The sequence below is a fragment of the Anser cygnoides genome, chromosome 20 (assembly GCF_040182565.1).
Source record: "Anser cygnoides isolate HZ-2024a breed goose chromosome 20, Taihu_goose_T2T_genome, whole genome shotgun sequence".
In the NCBI taxonomy this organism is placed as follows: Eukaryota; Metazoa; Chordata; class Aves; order Anseriformes; family Anatidae; genus Anser; species Anser cygnoides.
In genome coordinates this window covers 10,383,916-10,405,709 of record NC_089892.1, presented here as the reverse complement: position 1 = coordinate 10,405,709, position 21,794 = coordinate 10,383,916, and the positions used below count along the sequence as shown (strand labels likewise).

Below are 21,794 nucleotides of genomic sequence, written 5' to 3'. Positions count from 1 at the left end.
AATCTAAGGTGCTTTAATCATCAGATTGGCTGCTAAAAACAGTAATAAATTTGGGGCTATTTTTTTAAGCTTCTGTCTATGCCTTGTGGATATATTCTGCCTTGATTTATAAACTTCTCATCCCATGAGGTTACAAGGCAGCCTGCGTCAGATACGAGCTTGGCTCAGTGAGCATCTCCACTGTTGTGAATAGGCATCAGTAAGCTGAGGCTTACCCCAGTGTGTTACCTCTTCTCTAGAAATGCCCTGATAGGGAAAGAAAATGCAAAAGCCTTTTATTGGTTACCTGGGTCAGGGCACGTGCTCGAAATACTCACAATACATTCTTTAGCATTCAGTAACTATCTAATAGTAATTAAGTGCCTACTCATCAGGAACTGCATGCACCAAAAATATGGATTCTTTTTTTCCCCAAGGTATTGCTGACTGCTGTCAGCGGCCGTGTGTTTGGCCATGCATATTCTCTAATGACTGCGTTGGGCAGCGCTGTGTGCAAGACGGAGAAAGAAAGACTATAAAGGAACAAGTGAAGCCTGTGAGAAATGTGTTCAAGTAAATTGCAAGAGGAATGAGAGGTGGGTTGGCTCCCAGGACTGGACTGTTGAGCCCCCAGCCCTGGACAGCCTGTTAGACTTAGCTCAGGTGGGCGTGGAAGCAATGAAAATATGATGCGGATGTTTGCTACCAATAGACACGTGATCAGTAGTGGAAAACGTGTTGGTCTGCTTACCTCCCTGCATCTTGCTGTTAAATATCTCAGGCACAATAAATCCTCGCAGAGCACAAATATGGATGAAAAGAAATCCGCTTAAGAGCCCTGATTTGTCTGCTCCAAGGTAGTGTTGCAGCTGTGCGAGACAAACGTGCTGTTGCTGAAAGCAGTCGGGAGAGCAGTGTTGTTCCTGGGGAGGGCACGGTGCCCTGGGCTGGCGTGGCAGCGTGGGGGAGCAGCTGGCAGTGGGAGAGGTGGCAAGAGCAACGTGCGAGTGAAGTGGAACGGAGCAGCAGTAAGCAGGCAGAGTGTGTTAACAGCAGTCTGCTTCAGCTGGCTCTTGGAAGGCAATTCCAGTTATTGCTGAAGTCCCCTGTTACAGTTTCTCAGTTCTCTTCACTAACCGTCTCTGTGCCTCTGATTTAATTCAGCATTGATTTCTGGACCAGCTGGGCTTCTTCTCTAGCAGAAGCAAACTATTAACCTTAAATGCCATGGTGGAAGCAGTTGCAGTGCTCTGGCACCTGGATCCAGTTCGTTGCAAGGATAGATAAGGGAATCGGTCGCTTTTACCTGGTAACATCTCATGTGCTGGTGCACATGAACACGTGTGAACTCCCTGAAGCAAGTGCATGTTCATTTTGGGAGGCCAAGAGTTGGTTGCGATGCGTGCTTGAAGATCTTTGTTTTTTCCTTTATACTTATTTTTGTAGATAAATTCTTTATTAATAAAGGTCTTGAATAAAGCTTCACGTTCCCTTTACACATGAAGTTGTTTCTCCAGCGTATAGGTATTGAAGGTGCTAAATTCACTGAAAAGAAATAAGTACCCAGTTGTTTGACCCAGAGAAAACATGGGAGTGGTAGTAGATCTTTGTGGTGTTTCACCACGAAAACTCCTGGATAAGAACAAGTGAAAACACCTTGAGAAGGGGACAGGTAGGGTAGGAAGAAAAGATTATCCTCACGTTCTGCAGACTAGATCAGACAGGCAGCTTCTCAAATATATCCAGTGAAGAACTGTAAAACTGCCATGATTTCAGTAAAAAGTTGTCTCTTACTTGAAACCTGTCACGTCCCATTTACATCTGTAAATTTTGTGGAACCCAAACAGCGCTTAGGAAGCTGAGATTGCAGTTGGTCTCTCTGCACTTGCAGTCATCAGCATTTTCAGACCTGCTGTACTCTGGGCACTTTGTTTTCCCCATGATGACTGTGGTGTAAGAACCTCAACAAAAGGCCCCACGTTTCAGACTGTTTGCAGTACCATTTGCTGTCAGATACCAGAGCTCAGAAGTGGCTGGTTCTCAAAGTCAAACACCTGACATGTTTTTAGCACGGGAGGTGTGATGCTGTCAGTGCGTGCATAGAGCGCATAACCCCGTGTCTTTCCTCTTGTGGTGCTGTGCGTCCTCCATAGAAATATTCATTTTAGGAGGAACAGGGCCAGCTGTCAGCCAGTGTTTTGTGGTGTCTTAAGAAATATGTAGCGTCATTATGCCTGCACAGATGGGTAAGTTCGACAAGATGAGATAAGTACCTAGAACTGGCCTTTGTTTTTAATTTAAAAAATGGTGTTCTTGGCACTATTAGTCAGCACAGATATTGGCAGACCCTGAAGAGTTGTATGCCGGTGTTTTCCCAAGACGTGCCCTCTCTAGAGCACAGTTAGATGTGGGACTGGAGAGGGTCTGAGTCACTGGAGGACAAATGTGGTGTCCTGCTGCCTCTTAAGGGGTGAAAAGTAATTGGAGCTACTTTGGAGCCCGTGGCTGCTTACTGCACTGGTTGGTCTGGGACACCATATCACGCAGCTGCCAGCACTCAGTGGCCAAGCTGTTGAGCAACAGCTGGTGGAGCAACTTCTTCCACTTGAATGGTAGGGCTTGAAAATGTTCTGGTGGTGGCCCTTGCAGTCCCTGCGGCTCTCCTCCTGGGGGAAGTACAGATGTCCGTGCTGCCTCTGGGCAGGGGACTAAGGGTGAAGTAGACCCCTGCCCACCTTTCATATTTTACCTGGACAGTATCAGTGAGGTGCATGACTCCTTGCTACACTCAGGCATGCGTTTTGGACTTCATGTGAAGTCTGGAAAGACAGCATCAGCTGTAGGTTCAAGGGCACAGATCTCCCTGTAGGACTCCTACGGGCTCCTTCTCCTGGCCCGCTCAAGTAGAGTCACAGAGCTGCCAGTCGTGTCAGCCTAAACGGTCCTGACAGTCCCTTCTGGAGCAGAGAGGCCAGGGACATATTTATCTCTTTGTGGTGCTGGGGGAAGTTGTATCTCGAACAGAAAAACGAGAGAAGGGTGGCACGCTGTACCAGTACCAGCTACATTCAGTTCGGTCTCAGCTGCAGGTGGAACACCAGGAGAGGCTCTTGGCGATGTGAGCACCACCCAGGCTGGGCTTCAAATTCAAGAGCTGGTTGTGTACGTCCTCAGCTTGGGAGGGCTCTTTTCAGAGCAGCACGGGAGCGCTTTACAGGAAGCATAATGTGGCAGCAGTGCAAGCTCCATGTTGCACATGTGAGAGCAGGCTTGTTCCGAGGTAGCTTGTCTCTTCCTCCCTCATCTCTCCATGGCCAGCCAAAAGGTAGCCAAACCTCAGGTTGTTGTCACGTCCTTCCAGATCATGGCTCAGGAGCTAATGGAAGGATATTCGTTAAATAGCTGGTGAAGTAGAGGCTCGGGTTTGCTTTCTGCTTCTGTTTGCAATGCTGCTGTCTGTGCTGGACGCTAATGATTTTATTTTTTCTGGGGGTAGTAGTCACATGAATAATGCATTCCCTGCTGAGCCTTTTTAACAGTCCCCTAGCTGCTTCCCATCTGAAGGGAAGTGTAAGAGGTAATTAGCAGCCACTTGAAAAAAGGATTAGCAGGTGGGTGGGAGCTACTGTTGGGTTCATGCATGGAATTGCCATGGAAATGCTGAGATTTCCTGGCACTTCATCCACTGTGTGGGCTCCAAAGATAGTTGCACTCATGGGCCTCTCTCCTTTCGATCTCACTACCCTACAAAGGGAGCGGCTGCATTTTCCTTCCGGACAGCTTCTGCAGGCGGTGCTATCGCCATCTGCACGCACGATGAAGCCTGCTATAACCATGGGTGCTGTGGAGAGTGGGGCGCTGTGTTGCAGCTGTCAGCTGAAGTCTTTTTGCATTTCTTTCATGTCAAACCAATTGGCAGAAAAATAGGAAAAAAAAAAAACAAAAAACAGTGGTTTGCCACTTTTAGTTTAAAAAATAATAATAAATTGGTGCACAAAGAACATTCAGCATGTGTGACTTCTTACAGAAAATGATGCTGGCCCTTGTCCTGCAACCCTTCCCCAGCTCAGCAGCCCATCTGTGGCTAAACCCATGAAGTAGACTGGACTGCACAGCTGAACAAGGGTTGTTTTGCACATAAGTCATTTCAGGCTGTGCACCAAGAGCTGCATTTGCTTCTAGCCCCATCTTGTATGGTGGCCACGTACAAGCTTGAAATATTGGGCATATCTGTGAGGAATATCTCTCATTTCAGTACGAGTTCTGGAGTACGAGTTCTGGAGGTCTTCAAGGCTATGGGCACACATTTGTCATAAAAGGTTCCTCGGGGGAGCCTACCATCTCTCTCTCCTTTCCCCTTTCTGTAACAGCCTCCTGAATGTGTCAGTGTCTGGGGTGCTTTGGTGTGAAGCAGTAAAGTGTGCAATTTGTTTCAGATCACCTGTTAGCAGACTCCTATATCGGCCAGGAGGACTCCCCCGAGATGCAGCAGGCAGCACAGAACAAGCGCAGGCTCTCCGTCATCTCCGATGGCAAGTTTGAGAGGAGCTTCTCTGAGGAGCAGACAGAGAAGATGCCAAGCGAGGGACCGAAGCCACGGGTCTACACGATCTCCGGCGAGAGGCCGATGCTGTCAGACCACGAGAACGAAAGCATGGAACTGGTGGTGATGAAGGGGGCTGCCCAAGAGGAATGCCACCACGGCCACCATGCGCACAGCGCTGGCGGCTCTCACGGCGTCAGCAGGCACTGCAAGGGCTGGCCGGGCAGCCGGCAGGGCTCCAAGGAGTGCCCAAACTGCTCGCGGCTTGCTGCCCCTTCCCATCATTCCTTTGACCTGGAGCAGCATCAATCCAGTGAGACTGGGTGGCACAGAAAAAGGCTGGAGAGGATGTACAGTGTCGATCGAGTGTCTGGTAAGTAAAGGCAGGTGCTGGATGCTGGAAGGACACAAAGGGACGTGTCAGCACGTGTGAAGGGTGACACCTGTCTCTTTCCAGCGTGGCGGTGTCATTGCCACGTGCCTTGAGCTGGGCCCCATAGTGTTTCCCCTTCAGCCCCTTGCTGGTACCTTGTACCAGCGTCCACTAAGAGGGATTGTCAGAGGGGGAGTCTACAATGAGCTGAGCTCCATTTGAGGCCAGCTCGTCCAAGCCCCATCGTCTCTGCTCATCAGCAGCACACGAGCTGGGTGCTTTTCCCAGTGGCTTGGTGCACCTTAGTGAGGGCGATCTCTGTGGGCTCCCTTTCTGTTGAGGGAAGAGCAGGAGAGGAGGGGCTGTGTCAAAGCACCTGCGGTTTTTTTGCTCGTCCAGGAGGCCGTTCAGGGCAGGACTCTATCCTTTGCCTCGTTTGGGGGTTGAGGCAAGTGAGACCCTTCTGAATGTGCCAGGGTGCTCAGAGGGAGCCTCAAGCTCAGGTAGATCATTCGGTACCATGTTGCATCCCCAAAATGCTCATCCGTGTGGCTGGAAGCAGTTTAGCAAGGTCCCTCACGTAGTGCCACCTCAGTCTTTCCATAAATAATAGCAAATAATACTGGACTTTTTCCCACACTTACTATCCATTTGCTGAATGTTTTCAGGGACTTTGGATTGTAATTGTTTAATTACATTAAAAAATTCCTGATCATGTTTAAAAACTTAACCATTAATCAAATATTTGTCACAATCTATGCACTTTGAATTATAAGCTAGAACACAGTCCATCTTTGTCAGCTCTATATGTGGCTGGCCAAGTCTGACCAAATTTGTCTGATTTTTTTAACGCCTATATATATTTTTTAGGTAAACACACATCAAGGCTTTTAGAGATGAGCGTCCAGCCAGGAAATGTCATTGTTTTCCCCTTGAAAAGATTTAGGTAGAGTATAAGGACTGTGGAAATCCCACTGTACACCTTTCCTGGGTTCACAGTGATACTTACTGCCGGTAAAATTACAGCAAGCTTGGGTTCTGGACTGTAATTTCGCAGTTGGATGCTTAGAATTACATAACTAAATTCATATATGGGTTAATCCTAAAGAAATAAAATTAAAAAAAAAAAGAATTAAAAAATAACTGATAATCAAATGTACAGAACACCTCGAGTCCAACTAACTTCTGTGTGTAATTTCAACCACTGTTTCTCTGTTTGTACCCTATGATTTTGAGGCTTCACCTCAGACACTACATGTACAGTTTAGAATTTCTTATTTTTATTGCTGAAGTACAGGAAAAATCTTTCTCCTTTTCTTGCATGTTTTACAATCGTATGTGTTTTACCAGTTGAAAGATGGCTCTGCAGATGATGACACAGACAGAATCTTGTCTGAATGTAGAAGAAGAAAGCCCTATCAGTCATAGCCTTTCAGGAAAGAGATCACAATCCCAGGGGCTTGGTCTTGTGGAGGTGAGGGTGCTAAGTTGAATAATTTGCAGCCTCATAACACGTTCTGAATTAAGAACGTGAGTATTTCTGGTTCTGGTGTTGAAAGACTTCTGTTGAAAGCTTTCCTGAATAAATCAAAATTGTACTCTGTGCTGTGGGACCGAAGCAGGTCGCTTGATACAGAGCCAAAGGAAGGCTCCGGATTGCTAATGGAGGACTTTAATTCCTTGTAGCTGAAGCTGAACTTTGCTGGAAAAAACATGATCTAGCAAATGCTACAGAGAGATGCCATGCTGCAGTTCTGAGACTTGGGGTCTATAATATGCATTTTCAACTAGGCAGCAGTTTTCATTAGGGCTGTAGATTGTGTTCTGAAAATACAGCAGAGTAGTTGCTTAAATGGGAACAAAGTAGATAGTGCTGAACCTGCAGATGCCTCCATGAATATTTCACATTTTGTACGGGCAGGCAATGGCCACCCGCTGTGCTTGTCCCCAGCATCTGAGCACTTGCACGTGTGGCAGCACTGGCAGCACTGTGCCTCTGAGACCAAATCCTGTCCTAGCACTGGCATCGCAGGCTGAAAGTTTTCTCGACTTGGTCTCATTTGCTCAGTCTGTCCAAGCAATGTTGCTCAGGGAGCAAAAAGATTGAGAGAATTGAGTTGCACATTTATAGCAGGTCGCGAGAAATGTTTCTTGGAATGTCCTTCATGCATGGCTAGCAAAGAAATCAGAGCAGAGATGAATGGAGCTGAGAGAGAGACTGATTTCCCCCGAGATTTGTTTTCCAATGCTGCTTTCTCCATTTGGATTGACATGACATGTTATTGCTGCAAACCAACACTCATGGCAGTTAGGCCAGATTGGCATCATTTAATATGGATTTTTATGCTGAGTTTATGACGCCTAACACCATTCAAGAAGCACAAGCTGTTGTCTCCTGTGCTGCACCCAGCCTCTGATACAAACACATCCACTCACGGACAGAGGTGCTGAGATTTCCATGCAGCCTGGCAGGTGCTAGAAATGCTGATATGGTGTCATCATTCCTTCAGTCTTACCCGTGGTTCCTTGGCTATTTCATCCCAGCTGATGATAACAAGAAAGGAGAATGAGATGTTCTACTTAGCCAAAAAGGAGCCTCCTACCTGCACCTGGAAGCAGAACAGGTATAATCTTGCAGATGAGCTCTGGAGTTGTGCTCTGCGCCCTAGTCCCCAGCTGGGTGCTTCTCTGCTCCTGCTCCACCTCTGGCTGGTAGAGAGGCACCTCCGAAGGGTCACAAATCCTTTTACTCTCCATTAAATACTGTGGGTAGGGGAGAGACATTTTTATTAGGTTGACTTCCCTCTGTCAGAAGAGGAGAGGAGGCTTCCAGCCATAGTCCAGAGAGCACCTCACGAAGATATTAGCTGCTGCTCATAAGCTCTGCTTTGAATCAAAACTAGTGACTTAAAAGATGTAAAACGTATTAAGAGGTTGTAGTCTTTTGAGATGTGTAGTCCCTGAGAATTCTGTACAGAACTGTTGGCTAAACGAGAATTTGTACTATTTCTCCTCCTTTGCTGCTTTTGTGGGTTTGAGGCTTTAAACAAATAATTCATTTGCATTCTGAGCTGTTTTGCATTTCTTCTCTAGCTGGTTTTTGGAGGAGAGCAAGCAGAGGAATTTCATAATAAGTATTTAACATACTAGAATTCAGACTTCATTTAGAATATTTATTTCCTTAGGGTGCCTTTATACAAGGCTTGACATAAACTGTTAGCTGAGAAGGAGTGTCTGTTACAGCTTCCTGTGTAATTTCTAAGAAGCTCCACTTCAAAGGCAGTCTCCCCACTTACATCTAGGCTTTTTGTGTGTGTGTGTCTGTAATTGCAGCTATTTTGTGGGATTGATTGGGTTTTGGCCATCAAAAGTTAGTTTAAAAACAAAATACTCTAGATAATGCCAGAATATCAGTGACTAAGATACTGTAGTTGCAACTGATCTTAAAACTTGAGTGAGTGAATCTAGACACATGATCAGCGATATGAGGCAAGGCATTAACCAAGGAAACCACAAATTGGGAGTGAAGCAAGATGAAGAATCAGCTAGCTCCAAATCCTGGGGATCCAGCGCAGCAAGATCTCACACAACTGGTGTCAGTGGATTTTAATGTTACCTTTGGTTCCCTGACTGACCGACTCCAGCCTGAGATTTCTCAACAGGAGCTGCTTCTTGATCGAGTTCCTCCTCCTGTGTCACCACCATTCCACAAGCATAATTAGCGACTTATTTTGCTGCCTGCTTTTTGTCTTAGTGGCCATTATGTGAAGATGATGCGGTGTCCTAACGTAATTAGGAAATAATCCTCAGTTGGTTCAGGCAGGTCAGGGTGTAAACATAGAGGACAAATCAGCGCAGTTATCTCCAGATTACACAGCTGATGTTCTGTTTGACTTCTACAACCAGAAAAACTCCCGAAGTCCAGGTCATCAGAAACGACTGTATGAGATGTATATTGGAAAACCTCAGTGGGAGAAATAGAAAGTATATTTCTGGCTTACACTTCTGAATAGAAGAAGCTGAATGCTTTTCATCTTCCACAGGAGGCTGTATCAGAAAGAACTGGATGAATGGGACATTTCAAACTAATGGTACTAAGGAAAAAGCAGAGGCAGGAAAATGCTTTTAATGAAAAATGTTCCCCCCCCCGCCTTTTTTTTTTCCTCTTGTTCAAATGTCTCTTCTGTAGTTCCTAGATTATCCTAGTCTTCTGTGCTTAGGAGAGAGCTTTCATTCTTCATTAGTAGTGTGATAGACAGGCTTAGCATAAATTTACAAAACATTTGGTGGTAGCGTACATACCAAATGAGGGGATGAGACTCTCTTGTTTAACACAGGGCAGGATGCTGAAGAAATGTACTAAGAGAAAGAGCCTGGGAAGTCTTGCTGCCTGAACCGTGGCTCTGCCTGCTGGATTCTCAAGTTTTGCTCTCTCTCTTCCAGATGATGTCCCCATACGAACCTGGTTCCCAAAAGAGAACCTCTTCAGTTTTCAAACTGCTACTACAACTATGCAAGCGTAAGTGAAACTACTTCCTTAACTTTGATCCTGTATCTCAAAGTTTGTGGCCCGCTCAAAGCAGTATCTGAGAGCATGGAGCAAACTAAGTTGTATGTTTGGCACTGCAGTCAGGGGACTCATTTGTGTCTCATTTCTTCTTTTCTGCACTCATAATTTCTCTTTCCTATTATTCCCACGTGTTTGTTATTCCCTTCTCTAAGTCCTTGGGCTACCCAGTTCTCTGCTTCCTTTATTTTCTCTGTGACACTGTACCCTGTCCCTGACTGCCTCTGCAGAGCAAGGGTCTGGTGGGAACACCAGCTGAGACCCTCCACCAGGTACTTCTGCTGCAGCCGCTGCTCTGAGGGAATGTTAATCCAGGCGCCATCCATCGCTCCAGACAAAAATGTCTCTGTATTATGAGATGTAACCCTACGGCTTAATGTGGTTTTCTGGTCATTTGAAGAAGGTGTCAGTAAATAGCTGAGAAGTGTGAGTGGATCTGAGTTAGGAGTAGCCTCTCCCTTCACAATCCATGCAGGATTTGGTGCCACTGTGCACTGGGGGAATGCTGTTCTCAAAGTACAGGAGGGTGTAAAGGAAGCCTCATTTCAAGGTTGTACGCAGTTACCAGGAAATGTCATCTTTCTGGTTTCAAGTATTTCATACCTGGATAAAAACTGAAGGCAGGTGATGAGGGAAATGAGATAATGTCGTGTCTTCTAAGACTTTTCTCCAGCCTTGTCACCTTCTTCCTGTGTCCTTCTTCCTTCCTACATCCATGTCACCCACAGCTCTACTATACCCTTATTTCTCTTTGTCTAATCTGCTCTCTCCATTTTGTAGTCTGTTTCTCTGCCACTTCTTTCCCTCATATGTTGCCCTCCCCAGATCCACCAAAGAAACTCGTGGTTGATCTTGGGATAACCCGGGCTGAATCAACCTGAAAAACCTGTAAGCACTAAGGCCGGGGGGGCTGTATTCAGTGCTGGGGAGAGCGGGCTGCCGAGATATGGAAGGGATCTCTGTCCCCAGAAGAAAACTCTGTTTTCATGCCCTTTCACTCCTCACCATACCACCTCAGCTGGAGGTGCAGCCCACTTCCCAGCCTGGGGAACATTACTGGGGGGCATTTGCTTGGTGCCGGCCTGCAGGCCCTTGTGCTGCTTCTGTTACTTAGCCCCTGTGTCCTTCTGCCTCCTCTTCAAGGACTGTAGGTCTGGTGGCACCCCTGGCTGGTTAATGCTCGTTGGCACCAGACTGACAGGGCCTGTGAGCAGTCTGAGGACAACGTGACGGATTCTTGCTTTGCCCTACAAATATTGGTTGGTAACAGTGACTGGTATTTTACAAGTCTGATCTGGCAAACCAGACCATGTGCAAAACCAGCACTTTTCCTTTGCCTATGGGCACATCCTTTGCTCTCTGAAGTCATCTTTGCTGCATATGGGGTTTGTTGCAGGATGGCGACCCCTATCAGGGCTTGGAGTTCTTGGAGGCCAAAGTCAGGTTGGTTTGGAGAACAGTGCCCTAAGGAAACCCATGAGGAGCAGAGCTCTTGGTTAACGTAGCTCCTCAGTTAACATTTCTACAGAGTGTGCTGCCTCTGGAAGTCATACAGAAACATCTCCAAAAGTTCAGGGTACCTCCCTGAGCTGGTTGGGAGGTTCCCCCAGGTGCCCTTGTCCTCCTGGCCTCTGCTCTAGTGTTTTCAGCCCAGGGCTTGCTTCCTTCATAGACTGGACAGTGTGAGCTGATTTCACGAGTCTTGGTTGCGCCAGGGAGAAGGCCTCCTTGCTCCAGAACCCCCTGGTACTGAGCTGCTCTTGTATCCTGAAGGTCCATGTTCAACTCCCTGCTCCAGAAGCCCGTGGTGCTGAGCTGCTGTTGTATCCTGATGGGCCACATTCAGCTCTCAGTTGTACATCTGCATGCTCTTTGGGTCTACGTGAATCTTAATTTGTGTCCAAGCCACATGCCAACACTGCCTCAGAGAGGTTTTAGCTTGGTCAAGCATGAGTTTCATCACCTACTAACTTAAAAAGCAATTTCCTTCCACCTAACAAGAAACGTTTCTCCCTTCTGGAGTGAGGATTCCCTCAGGATGCTGGCCAGGGCTGAGCACTAATGAATTCCTCTTCTTTCTCTTTTTCCCTGCGTCTCCTGGAATCTCTAGCATCTCGTAAGTATAATCTTCATTTTTTATTTCCTTGTCTGTTGGTGTCTGGGATAAACTGTCCTCTCCTCTCCTGTCTATCATATTCATTCGTGCTTTCCCTATCCTAAGGCTATTTGTCAGCTGGCAAAAGGTTGGTTAGATGGCTACACCTGATAAGCCTACATCACACCACACCCATCCTCATCTTCAAAATGGAGATTATTGAGGCTAGCAAGCTTTTGTCCCTTTTGAAGCTGGTGTTCAGAGGTTTAATGTCTGCAGTCTGGTAGGTCCATTCGTCTGTAGCAGGGATGATGGCTCTTCGCCCCTATTCTTTGGGCTGTATTCTGGCCACTCTTACGCTTTCTTTAGGAGCTTGTCCAGCCACCTAGTCTAGAAAGTTGAGGGCCTTTGGTTTGGTGACTATTGCCCAGCCCCTGACTCGCACCCAGTCCTGCAAGGCCTGGCTGTCTTCTTCAGTCAGCCTAAACTCTTTTTGTTGTCTGGTGAGAGCTTTGCTGTCTGTTTCATGTCCTTTCCAGTTCAAAGCTGCGTAGTTGGTTAATGGCTTAAAATGGTTTCCCAGGGCGTTCAGGGGCTACGCAGAAAGGAAGAGACGGAAACGAGAGAATGATTCTGCAGCTGTTATACAGAGGTAGGGCCCGCTTTCTCCCATAGCCGTAACCTTGCCTGGTGTTGCATGGGCCCTTTGGGTGTCATTAGTGACGCTTGATGACGTTGAGTATGGTTGTCCCTGTCTGTGTTGCTGTTCATAGGGACCCTAGCAGTGGCTGCATTGGAAATGTGGAGGTGAATGATGTACTCGAGATAGCTTATCTCTGTCTTCTTAAAGGAACACTGTCAAGTCTCTTTTAAGCTTCCGAATATACAGAATCTATGTCTCAGGCTGAAGAACATATATATATTAATATATGCAGTTCCCCCAGCCCATTCACAGACAATTTGATTGATGTTATCCGAATACCTAAACAGTGACTTTTATGTGCTGTTGTTGCACCTACATATGTACCTCAAGAAAACGCAAAGGAAGGAAAAGGGGAATTGGATTGATTTCTTGTCCAGTTATTTCAAAAGGGCCCTGGTTACCCTCTGCTGGTTTCACAAGGCACATCACTTGATCACTGTGGTAATCAGAACTGTTCTGTTTTTTTCAGATGTGCCAAGGCTTGTGTATTTTGGCAGCCTACTAGGAAGGATAACATAGCATTTGTGTCATTGGCTAAAAACTGCCATGATCACTTCAGCACTGTTCAAAACAAAGTGGGAGAAAAACATCATTTTTTTCAATGGGGGAATTGCCAGGAAGATTTTTTTTTTAGTAACTTAGGGGCTGTGTGTTTTTTTTCCATTGATAATGAAGACAAATAAGAATCAAAACTGAAGACGTGGTAAATAAATAGACAGTGTATCTTTAAAAAGAAAGAGATTTCTCAGAATTTGCTAGACAGAGATGAGACTGTTAGAAAATGACTTGTTCCTGCAGCTTGCAAGTCAGGAATAGGAGTTGCATACATCGGTGATACTGCATAATCGGGACTAAGGTTGTCGTGCCATCCTCGTGTTATGTGGACAGCTCAGCCTCCTGTGGACACTTAATGTCTAGACAGGATTGTACCGTGGGAGCCAGTCTGCATTTATTGGTGGTAAAGAGGAGGTAGGATTGCAATAATGCTGAAGTCAGTGTGGGTTTTTGGCCGTGCCATGCAAGCAGACCCTGTCGAGCTGTAAGGATTGCCTGGCAGTCAGCACTGAGGCGTGAGATCCCAGCCCCATCTCAGTTCGGATGCTGGTTGTGTAGCCCTTCATGGCCTCAGATATTTTGGAAGTTCGGTGGTTATCACACAACCCTGTCCGTGCACGGTCCTGTGCCTGGTGCACAGGGAGGCTGGTTTGTGTGGCATGGCACGTGTACCGATGTGATAGATGTTGTCTGGAGAGAGCGACGCCCAGTGATTTGCTGAACTAGTGACCACTGCAGGTAGAATTTGGGGAGGAGAAAGTGAGAGGTGTTGTCGGGAGCTCTGCAGAGCACTGATGTACTTCAGCCATTCCATCGCTGTCTCTGACCTCTGTTCAGATAACGAAGGTGCTTCTCTTCAGAGTGGAGATGAGTCACTGCAGCTGGCACTGCAGGACAGGGAGTAATAACGGGATTTTATTACTGTAACTTCAGGGGTGCTTGTTGGATTTCGGTGGGTGAAGAGATCTTGCTAGTGATCAAAAAACACTGGGCTTTTGGGGTGCAAGTGCAGGAGCCAGGCGGGATGGCTGGGCAGGTTTCTGTAGCCTGACTGCTCACGGAGCAGATTGCTGCTCCCCACGTGCTGCTGACTGGGCAGTGTTGTGCCAGTCCTGCCATGCTGACATGCAGGCACAGAGGGGCCTGAGGACCAAAACAGCTGCAAAAAGCTCTCAGAAGGCTGCACGATAGCTGTAAGATGCCCACATTGAAGTAGTCTCAGGCTTGGATCTCTTTTCCTAAGTGCTTTTTTCTAGAAGAGCTGAGCAGACAAAAAGCACTTTTGTCCCATTCTCCAGGTTTTTAGTGCGTTGGTTAGCCCCGAATTCTGCCTGGAGCTGCTTGCAGCAGTTTTTAGAAGATGTGTCTAGAGAGGTGCTCTCAGCCCTCGCTAATGGGAGAGACAAAGCTGTCTAGGTAGCTGGGAGCAGCACTACTTTATGGCAAAGTCTGCTCCCCCCACCTCCAGGGCCTGAAGAAGCTCCTCTGTGGAGAGGACGACTGAGCATATAACGGAGAAATTAATTCTATTCTGAAATGCCAAAAGCCCTGAAGGATGTAATTAATAGTAGCCTTGGCATTTAACATTGGTGCTCAGTGTCTGATGTGAGCTTAGTTTCACAATGGACCACAAAGACTTTCACTCCAGTGGCTTACAACATATTTAAGACCTATCTGATAAAGAACATGCCTGGTTCCCTTAGAACATCGTATTTATTTGATTTGAATCTAACATGCTATAAAATAACCCAGGTTATCAGTCATCATGCACCCCAGAAGGTTTTGCATATAGTTCTGGTCCAGCATATGGCTGAGAAACATCTTGTTTTGGTTGCTTGTTCGGAGAGGCCTGTTGTCTGATCCACAGCAGTGAATCTTCATGTATTCAAGTAGAGCTGAAATAAACCTTTGAAAAATGTCATAAATAGCCAAAGCGCAGGTGGAAATTCGTCACGGAATAGTGCTGCCCCTGGCTTCTCTGTGCACTGCTGGTTTTCCTTCCTGAGTAGCTGAATTTGGATTCTGTTGACTTGATGGGATCCAAGGCCAAAGAGGGCACAGTGCAGACCACGGTGTGGGCTAAGTGCTCTTCCTCTCGCGAGGGCTGTGTTGGTCTCTCTGAATCGGAGTAGGTGCCTCTGACTTGCTCTGAATGCCTCAGTGTCGGTGCTGGAAGTGTCTTCCAGTCCAGTCAGTTTGTTGAAGTGTCTGCATGGTTGTAACACGTCATTACTCATCCCACTAACTCACGTGTGAGCCAGATGACTTGTCATTTCACCTCTTTCACCAGCAGTAGGCTCTGTTGCTTGATGTCTGTGGTGTGTGTCGGTGGGACAGGAGGGAATCTAGGAACGCTCCCCTGCTCCGTGCAGGCCACTGGTACGTGGGCTCACTGACATCCCCCGGGGGCCACGGGGGCTGCGGTGCAGGGTGAAGTCACCCTGGCTGAGCAGAGCTCATGGAGGAGTGAGCCTTTCCTTGCTAGTCCACCTGCTGCTCATTCCCAGTGTCTCTTCTGCTGTCCTGTGTGGTTCCTGTCTCAGTGAGCGATGAGAAACCAAGGGAGAAGAGTCCCTGACTCTCGGAGGGGCTGGACAAAGAGTCCCTCTGCCTCACGCTCTTAGCAGTGGCCAGGATGGTCTGTTTTCCGCAGACCTGAGCACAGGCACGGCTGCATACCGGAGGCTTACCCTCTGGTGGGCTTTCCCCTGGAGCTGTGCACTCTGCAGCCCCCCTGAAATCTGCTTGCAGTCCTGGGCAGGAAAGCACATGGTTAGACAGGCAGCAACAGCAGCCAGCTGGCCCACGAGGACAGTCAGCCCTGCTGAGCAGTGCTTCCAAGAAGGAAGAAGCCACTTTGGTATTTCCCAGCATTTTGCCCCAGAGAGCAATATGGGCTGTGTGGTTGCTAACAGCACTGGTGAGATTTTAGCAGCTGCTACGAACGTGTTTGGGAATGAGCACAGCCCTGAGCTGTGTGAGCACGCTGCCGAGCAGGGCAGAGCCTGGGGCACCCCACTTTCCTGCTGGAGCATGTGTGGAAGAGAGAGGAGAGGGGAGCAGCTCCTGCTGCTTGCCAGGAGAAGAGGGAGTGTTGCCAGCAAGGGCAGCAGCAGTCCCTTCAGCAAAGTTGCAGCACAGGTACCTTAGTCCTAGGAGAGTGGGTGAAGAGCCCAGAGCAGGCCATGGGAATGGGACTGCCAGGTAGAGCCTCCTTGCCCTGTACCACTGGCCTAGAGAGTTCAGGAACAACAACTGCACGCTTGACAGATGTAATGCTCCCCAGCTCCCCAGCTCTGGATAGATGCAGGTTGGGTACCTGGTCTCCAGTGTTCAAATGCCCAGAGGGAAATACGCTGTCTTCCTTTTTTTTTTTTTTTTTTCCTCCCCAGCTTTTTCAGTTCCGCTGGGCCCAGCTTTATAGCACTTTTCTCAGAGATTTTGTTTGGCCTTTCTTTCAGGAATTTTCGGAAGCACCTCCGCATGGTGGGGAGCCGAAGGGTTAAAGCACAAAGTAAGTGACAACCTGTAAGATGTGGCTGTGAGGAGTTGAGCTTTGTGCTGGTGGGACACAGGGAGCCCTATGTTGTGCACACGTGTGGGTAGAAAGGACCTAGCATTGGCTGGAGAAAGGATTTGACTTGCTGATGCTGTTTTACCTTACGAGGAGGAGGCCAGATTGTTGCAAGTCTCCAAGACACACGGATATCTGCAAGCAGCCTTTAAGCTATTCGCACGGACCCTCTGCCTTGGCTGCTGGAGATCTGTGTCCTCAGCACGAGGTGTGGAAGGAGAGCTGCAGCATCCTTGTCCCGTGTTTGCCTGGTATTCAGCAATCACCGATGTAGACACCTGAGAGGAGAATCAGAGCTGAGCAGAGCAAGCGAGGGCTGCCTGGCCTCTTACCGAAGCTGTGTGCCTGCTGTGGCTCCTTGGGGACAGTCAGTGCTTCATGTGCCACGTGGACCGGTGGCTTTCCCTTTTCTCCTCCCCTGTCCCACCACAGTGTCTTCTCTGCAGCAGGACCTGGGGAAAAGCTGCCCAGTGCGGGCTGAGAGGAAGGTGGAGGAGAGAAAGAAGAACATCAAAGAGATTGGAGCAAGGGGTAAATAAGGGGAGCATTATTCCTCGCTGGGGAAGAAATCACCTCTTAGGCTGGGGAAACAGCAGTTCCTTTCCTGAACAAGGCAACGCTTCGCCAGAACTTGGCTGGGATGGCTCCCTTATTGCTGTGGAATGGGCTGAGAGTGGTGTAACCAGCTCCTGAGAGCTGAGGATTGATCCAGAAGAGGAAACAGCTTGTTCTTCCCACCCCCTGGCCAGGCATCGTGTACAGACTGCCCACAGCAGTGTTGCTGGGTTGAATTTGCATTCTTTCGTCTCCATTCTCTTACACTGTGGGAAGTAGACAGCAAACAGCTTTGCCCTTTAAAGTGTCTTTATTGGCATCTGAGTTAGCACTGCCTGAAATGAACAGGGCTCACCTTCCCCTAGAGCTGTCTGGAAGTTCAGGCATGCCTCTCTGCCTTGGTAACTCTCGGGTCATGTTTTCAAAGCTTTCTTCACGTGCACCATAGCTACGTGTGTGGTTTCAAATGAAAGCTGAGGATGGAGATCACCTGAACAACTTACTGTGTGACTTGTCTCCCTGGACACCCACACTTGGACACACTGCAGTGGAGAACAGGTTGCTTCTCAGCTCTTGTAACGCAAATCTGCAGTGAATTCCTGTGCCCCTGACACAAGATGCTGTTACTAGATATATACTGCAGCAAGCTTGATCTGTCCGCTACCAGAAATAGGTATTAGTGGCTATAAGTGGCCATTAATCTAGGTGTAATGACTCTCACAGGGACTTGCCAAATCAGACATTGTGGTTAGCAATTCCCAGGGATTTTCCTGTGGGGCAGCCAGCCTGGGCCAAGCTGTGTGGATTCTGCTTGGGAAATGCCAGTACAAATGCCCCTGGGGGGAGAGAGGGAGAAACAAAAAAAAAAAAAAGAAGGTTGTGGGGGAGAAAAATGCTTATGATACTGTAGACAAGCAAAAACTGAAGGATTTCTTCTTTGGCAACAAAACTCAGAAAGCATGAGCTTTCCAGAGACCCCTTCTGTTTGGTCCAGCTCTGATGGAAACAGAGCAAGAACATGCCCTAAAACAGGGAGAAATGACTGGACAATTGCCTTCTTCTGGTCACAAGTGTTGTTGGCTGTTGAGTGCACCTTCCTGTGAACGCCTTTGAGTCAGAGCATTTACTCTGGGACATTGGAATAGCCCTGATTAATGTGAGGTGTGAGCAGTGTGCATTTAAGGAGAGACCATGAAGTGTCCTCCTTTTTCTGTGTTACGTATCCTGCAGTGGCTATGGTCAGGAAGTGGGCACTTTGCTGCTGTCAGAAGACCCTTGTTTGCTGTGTGGAAAGGACACCCATTTGGCAGGTGGAAGAACAAGCACAGGGGAGATCATGATGTGTAGCTTTGGTGGAATCTACTGGATGTTTTGTTTTGCTGGCAGCAACAGAGGTGGCTGTGGAGTCTGTTAATGTCGTGCTTTGGTTTTATCCTAGCATTTGCCGAACGGCGTGAGAGGAGCTTCAGCAGGTCCTGGAGTGACCCGACTCCCATCAAAGCTGATTCCTTCCATGACTCTCGAGAAAGTGAGTTCTGAGTCCTTTGAGCTTCCTCCTGTGGCCAAACCCTCCAGCTGAGGTGTTGACTGGAGTCCCACTGGAGTAATTTCTCTGTGCCCTTTTGTCCCATCTGTGATCCTTTTAGTTTTGTGAGATCTGAGCAAATAACACTGCAGGTATATGCACATGTTTATCTGTGTGTATCTATATGTAGAGTGCAAGCACATCTAACCTCATGCTATTGTGCAGCGGCCAAAGGATGCCCAGTGGTACAGCTCTCTTATGGTCCTTTATTCCCATCATCCCTTATTTGCTTGGGACCAAACACCCTACCTGGAAGCACACCCGTCCAAGGCTACATTCACCATAGTGGGGCTAACCTGCCCAGCTGCCTGTGCAAGAGCCTCTTCTGAGCTCTTTCCTAGGCTGGAATGACTCAGAGCACAGCTCTAGTGCTCTGAGAGGTGTAATTTTGATTTCCTGGCTGTGCTGGCTGCACAGGTGATAGCTTGGGGCAATCTGATCTTCATTTGGGCTGCCAGGAATTCCTCTGGGAATCCCCAGTAATGCTGCAGTGTTTTGCTTGTGGGGACAGAGATGCTGTTGTGCTAATTTGCAGGAGGAAATGCCAGCATCTTCCCACTGTCTTTTTTTTTTTTCTAAAGGGAATGGCTATTTTACACAGTTTTCATTTGAAATCCAGGCAAGGGACTTTGTGGTAATGAGTTTGTCCATGCTGAAATGGGTTGTATTCATTACATAAATTTCACTAATGAAATCAACTAACGAATTCAATTTCAGGTAAGCATGAGGTCCAGCCCTCCTAGCTATAGAAGGCACCATACCAGGTTGCAGGGGGAGATATATGAAAGGCCAGGTTCAAAACATGACCCGATTGTTCCTGTGCAGTCTGATTCCTCCCCGCTCCCTCAGCTAACTCAGAGGCGAATGGAAAAGACATGATTCAGACAGAAATGTTCGGTGCTCCAGGCACTGCCACTGGTACTTGGACATCCCAAAAGGCACAAGTAGAAGCATCGTGGTTCTCTCTCCTCAGGCTTCAGGGACCACCTCTATTATTAACCTTTAATGGTCAATTATATTCCTTCCAGATGTTTTTTTCCCCAGGAGGCATTGAAGGCCAACAGGTAAGGTGAATTTGGAGAGTGAATTCAAGTATATTGTTGAAATACTACTGTGTTTGCTACGGCTGTCCTCACACTCCGGGATTCTCTGCCAGGATCCATTTGACTAAAAAGGCGGAGTTTCTGTATAAGCACTCAGCAGATGTAGTCCAGTAATTAATACAAGAGACCAGCTTTGAAGTCTCTGGACTTTTGCTCATCAGCTTGGCAATGTTAAAGTGTAGAGAGTCTGTCTGCATTCCATCTCTTCCTCCATTTCTGAAATGACAGGGAATGTTGTGAATTAGCATTTGAAAGCTAAACTTGGTGACTGTGAGAGTGGTGAAATGTTACGTGGTATGTGGTATCAGGCTTTGTGTGTGCACTCTTCGTTTCTTAAGAGTGTTTGTCTGTTTAGAGACGCCAGCCCCAAAGTGTGGTGTCTGTCGCTCTGTTGGAGGAAAGGAGGGCACAAGTCTCATGGCTTGTGCTACTTCTTGCGAGGTAGCTGCTACGTAGGATCGAGTGGGGAAGTCAAGCTGATCTGCCCTCGTAATGCACCTGTGTTCTGACAGGCCATGACCTTCAGGATTCCTGCGGCACTTTGGATGGCGACTTCGACTTGAACTGGGAAGCAGAAAAGGAGCTTGAAGCCATGGCATGCGATGGAGAAGACTTTATTCCACCAAAAATAATGGTGAGGGTTTCCAAGCCAGTTATCTTTATCTGCTCATGCCCTGTCTGTCTTGTAACAGCTGCTAAATTCAGTATCTTCATGTGAATGTGAGGAGTGTCCATCCCTGGACTCTGCACATTGTGCCTCTTCAGGAGTTTTACATTATCTCCCATGTGGCTGAAGCAGCAGTGTGCTGCCTGCCAGGAGGGAGAGCTTTGAAGGCAGCCAAAGCTGGAGCCCAGGCTGTGCTTCCAGGCCCACCTGCTTCACTCTCCCAGTGGTGAACAGAGGTACCTGAAATCACAGCACAGCCGGATCAGCTGTGTTTCAATAGCCCTCTGGCTTGTGCTGAGACAGGCCTATCTGCTTAGACTCTTACAGAGCTGGCTGAATGCTTCAGCCAGAGTTGCCAGGCAACTTGCATCTGCCTGACATCCTACGGCTGTGCACATACCTGTGTCTGATGCCATTTTATCCCTTGGCAACTGCTGAGCTCAGCCCTGGCTCATGTCAGCTCAGGCACGCAGTCATCCCACCACTGGCCAGCTGTGTGTGCAAATTCAAAGTCACAGACCCTCACACAGGGTGATCTTTACTGGGATACAGCCATCTGTGGTGATGCACCAGCTGCTGCATCCTCTGTGCTCACCTGTCTCCTCTTTACAAACTGTTACCTCAGACTCGGTCCTGCTCATTGGGCAGAGCTGTGTGCTCAGTTGCTGGCCGCTGGGGAGACTGTGATGCCTTAGGTGCTCCGTAGGGGACCACAGGCTGGGAGGACCTTCCCCAGCAATGCAGGTGGGCTGGATGAGCTGCTGGTTTGGGTAACACCTGGGAGCAACTGAGCAGGACACTGTTAGCAAGGCCTTTGTGCTTCTGAACGGACTTTATTGGCTTCTCCTTATCCTCTTGCACTTCTTTTTTCCCCTTACAGCTCATTTCTTCCAAGGTGCCCAAAGCTGAGTATGTCCCAACAATTATCCGCAGGGACGATCCCTCTATCATCCCCATTCTCTATGTAAGTATATCGCTTCTGCTGTGTCCAGCAGTGCAGAAGCTGGCTCCACACAAATTTTTTTTTCTTTTGTTATTGTTTTTGTCCTTATCCCTAATTCCTGTTACAGTGATTTGGAAACACTGCTGGACCCAGATTTGGGGTCTTGCACAGTTCTTTGAGGGCTGAGGTCTAGGTGGAAGAGCAAAGTGGAGTGAAAATTGCACGTGTGGGTTGTCAGACTATGTAGGCACAGCCAGGCAGTGTGGGAAGGCTAACAAGGGAAGGCAAGGCAGGCCTGAGCGTATCAGCAAAGCTGTGTATTGCAAGGTTCGGGGCTCCTCCTTATGCTCATACTTAGGCAGTGCAGGACCTCAGAGCTCTGCAGTGGACCATCCCACTATGTGCAGTGGTTAATCCCCAGCAGTCATTAATTTAACCTTGATTTTCGCTAGGAGTCTTGCCTGAGCAGGTGTCTGAAACACCACCAGGGAAGCATGGGTCTCTTTTTCCTAATCACTTCGTATTCACTTAAACTGAAAGGGAAGGGTTGGA

At 47.8% G+C, this 21,794-nt stretch overlaps 1 protein-coding gene across 7 annotated transcripts in view; it reads left to right on the top strand.

Moving 5' to 3' along the window:
• NSMF (NMDA receptor synaptonuclear signaling and neuronal migration factor) overlaps positions 1-21,794 on the top strand; it is a 47,980-nt gene that overhangs the window by 14,435 nt on the left and 11,751 nt on the right. For 3 of the 7 annotated variants that reach the window (XM_066980534.1, XM_048056306.2, XM_066980535.1), the window contains 7 exons: positions 4,416-4,895; positions 9,339-9,414; positions 12,141-12,209; positions 16,277-16,329; positions 18,383-18,472; positions 20,145-20,266; positions 21,180-21,263. In XM_066980534.1, the coding sequence (XP_066836635.1) occupies positions 4,416-4,895; positions 9,339-9,414; positions 12,141-12,209; positions 16,277-16,329; positions 18,383-18,472; positions 20,145-20,266; positions 21,180-21,263 (974 nt within the window). The remainder of the gene's footprint in view (positions 1-4,415; positions 4,896-9,338; positions 9,415-12,140; positions 12,210-16,276; positions 16,330-18,382; positions 18,473-20,144; positions 20,267-21,179; positions 21,264-21,794) is intronic. The other 4 variants (XM_066980532.1, XM_048056330.2, XM_066980533.1 and 1 more) reach the window with 4 other exon arrangements.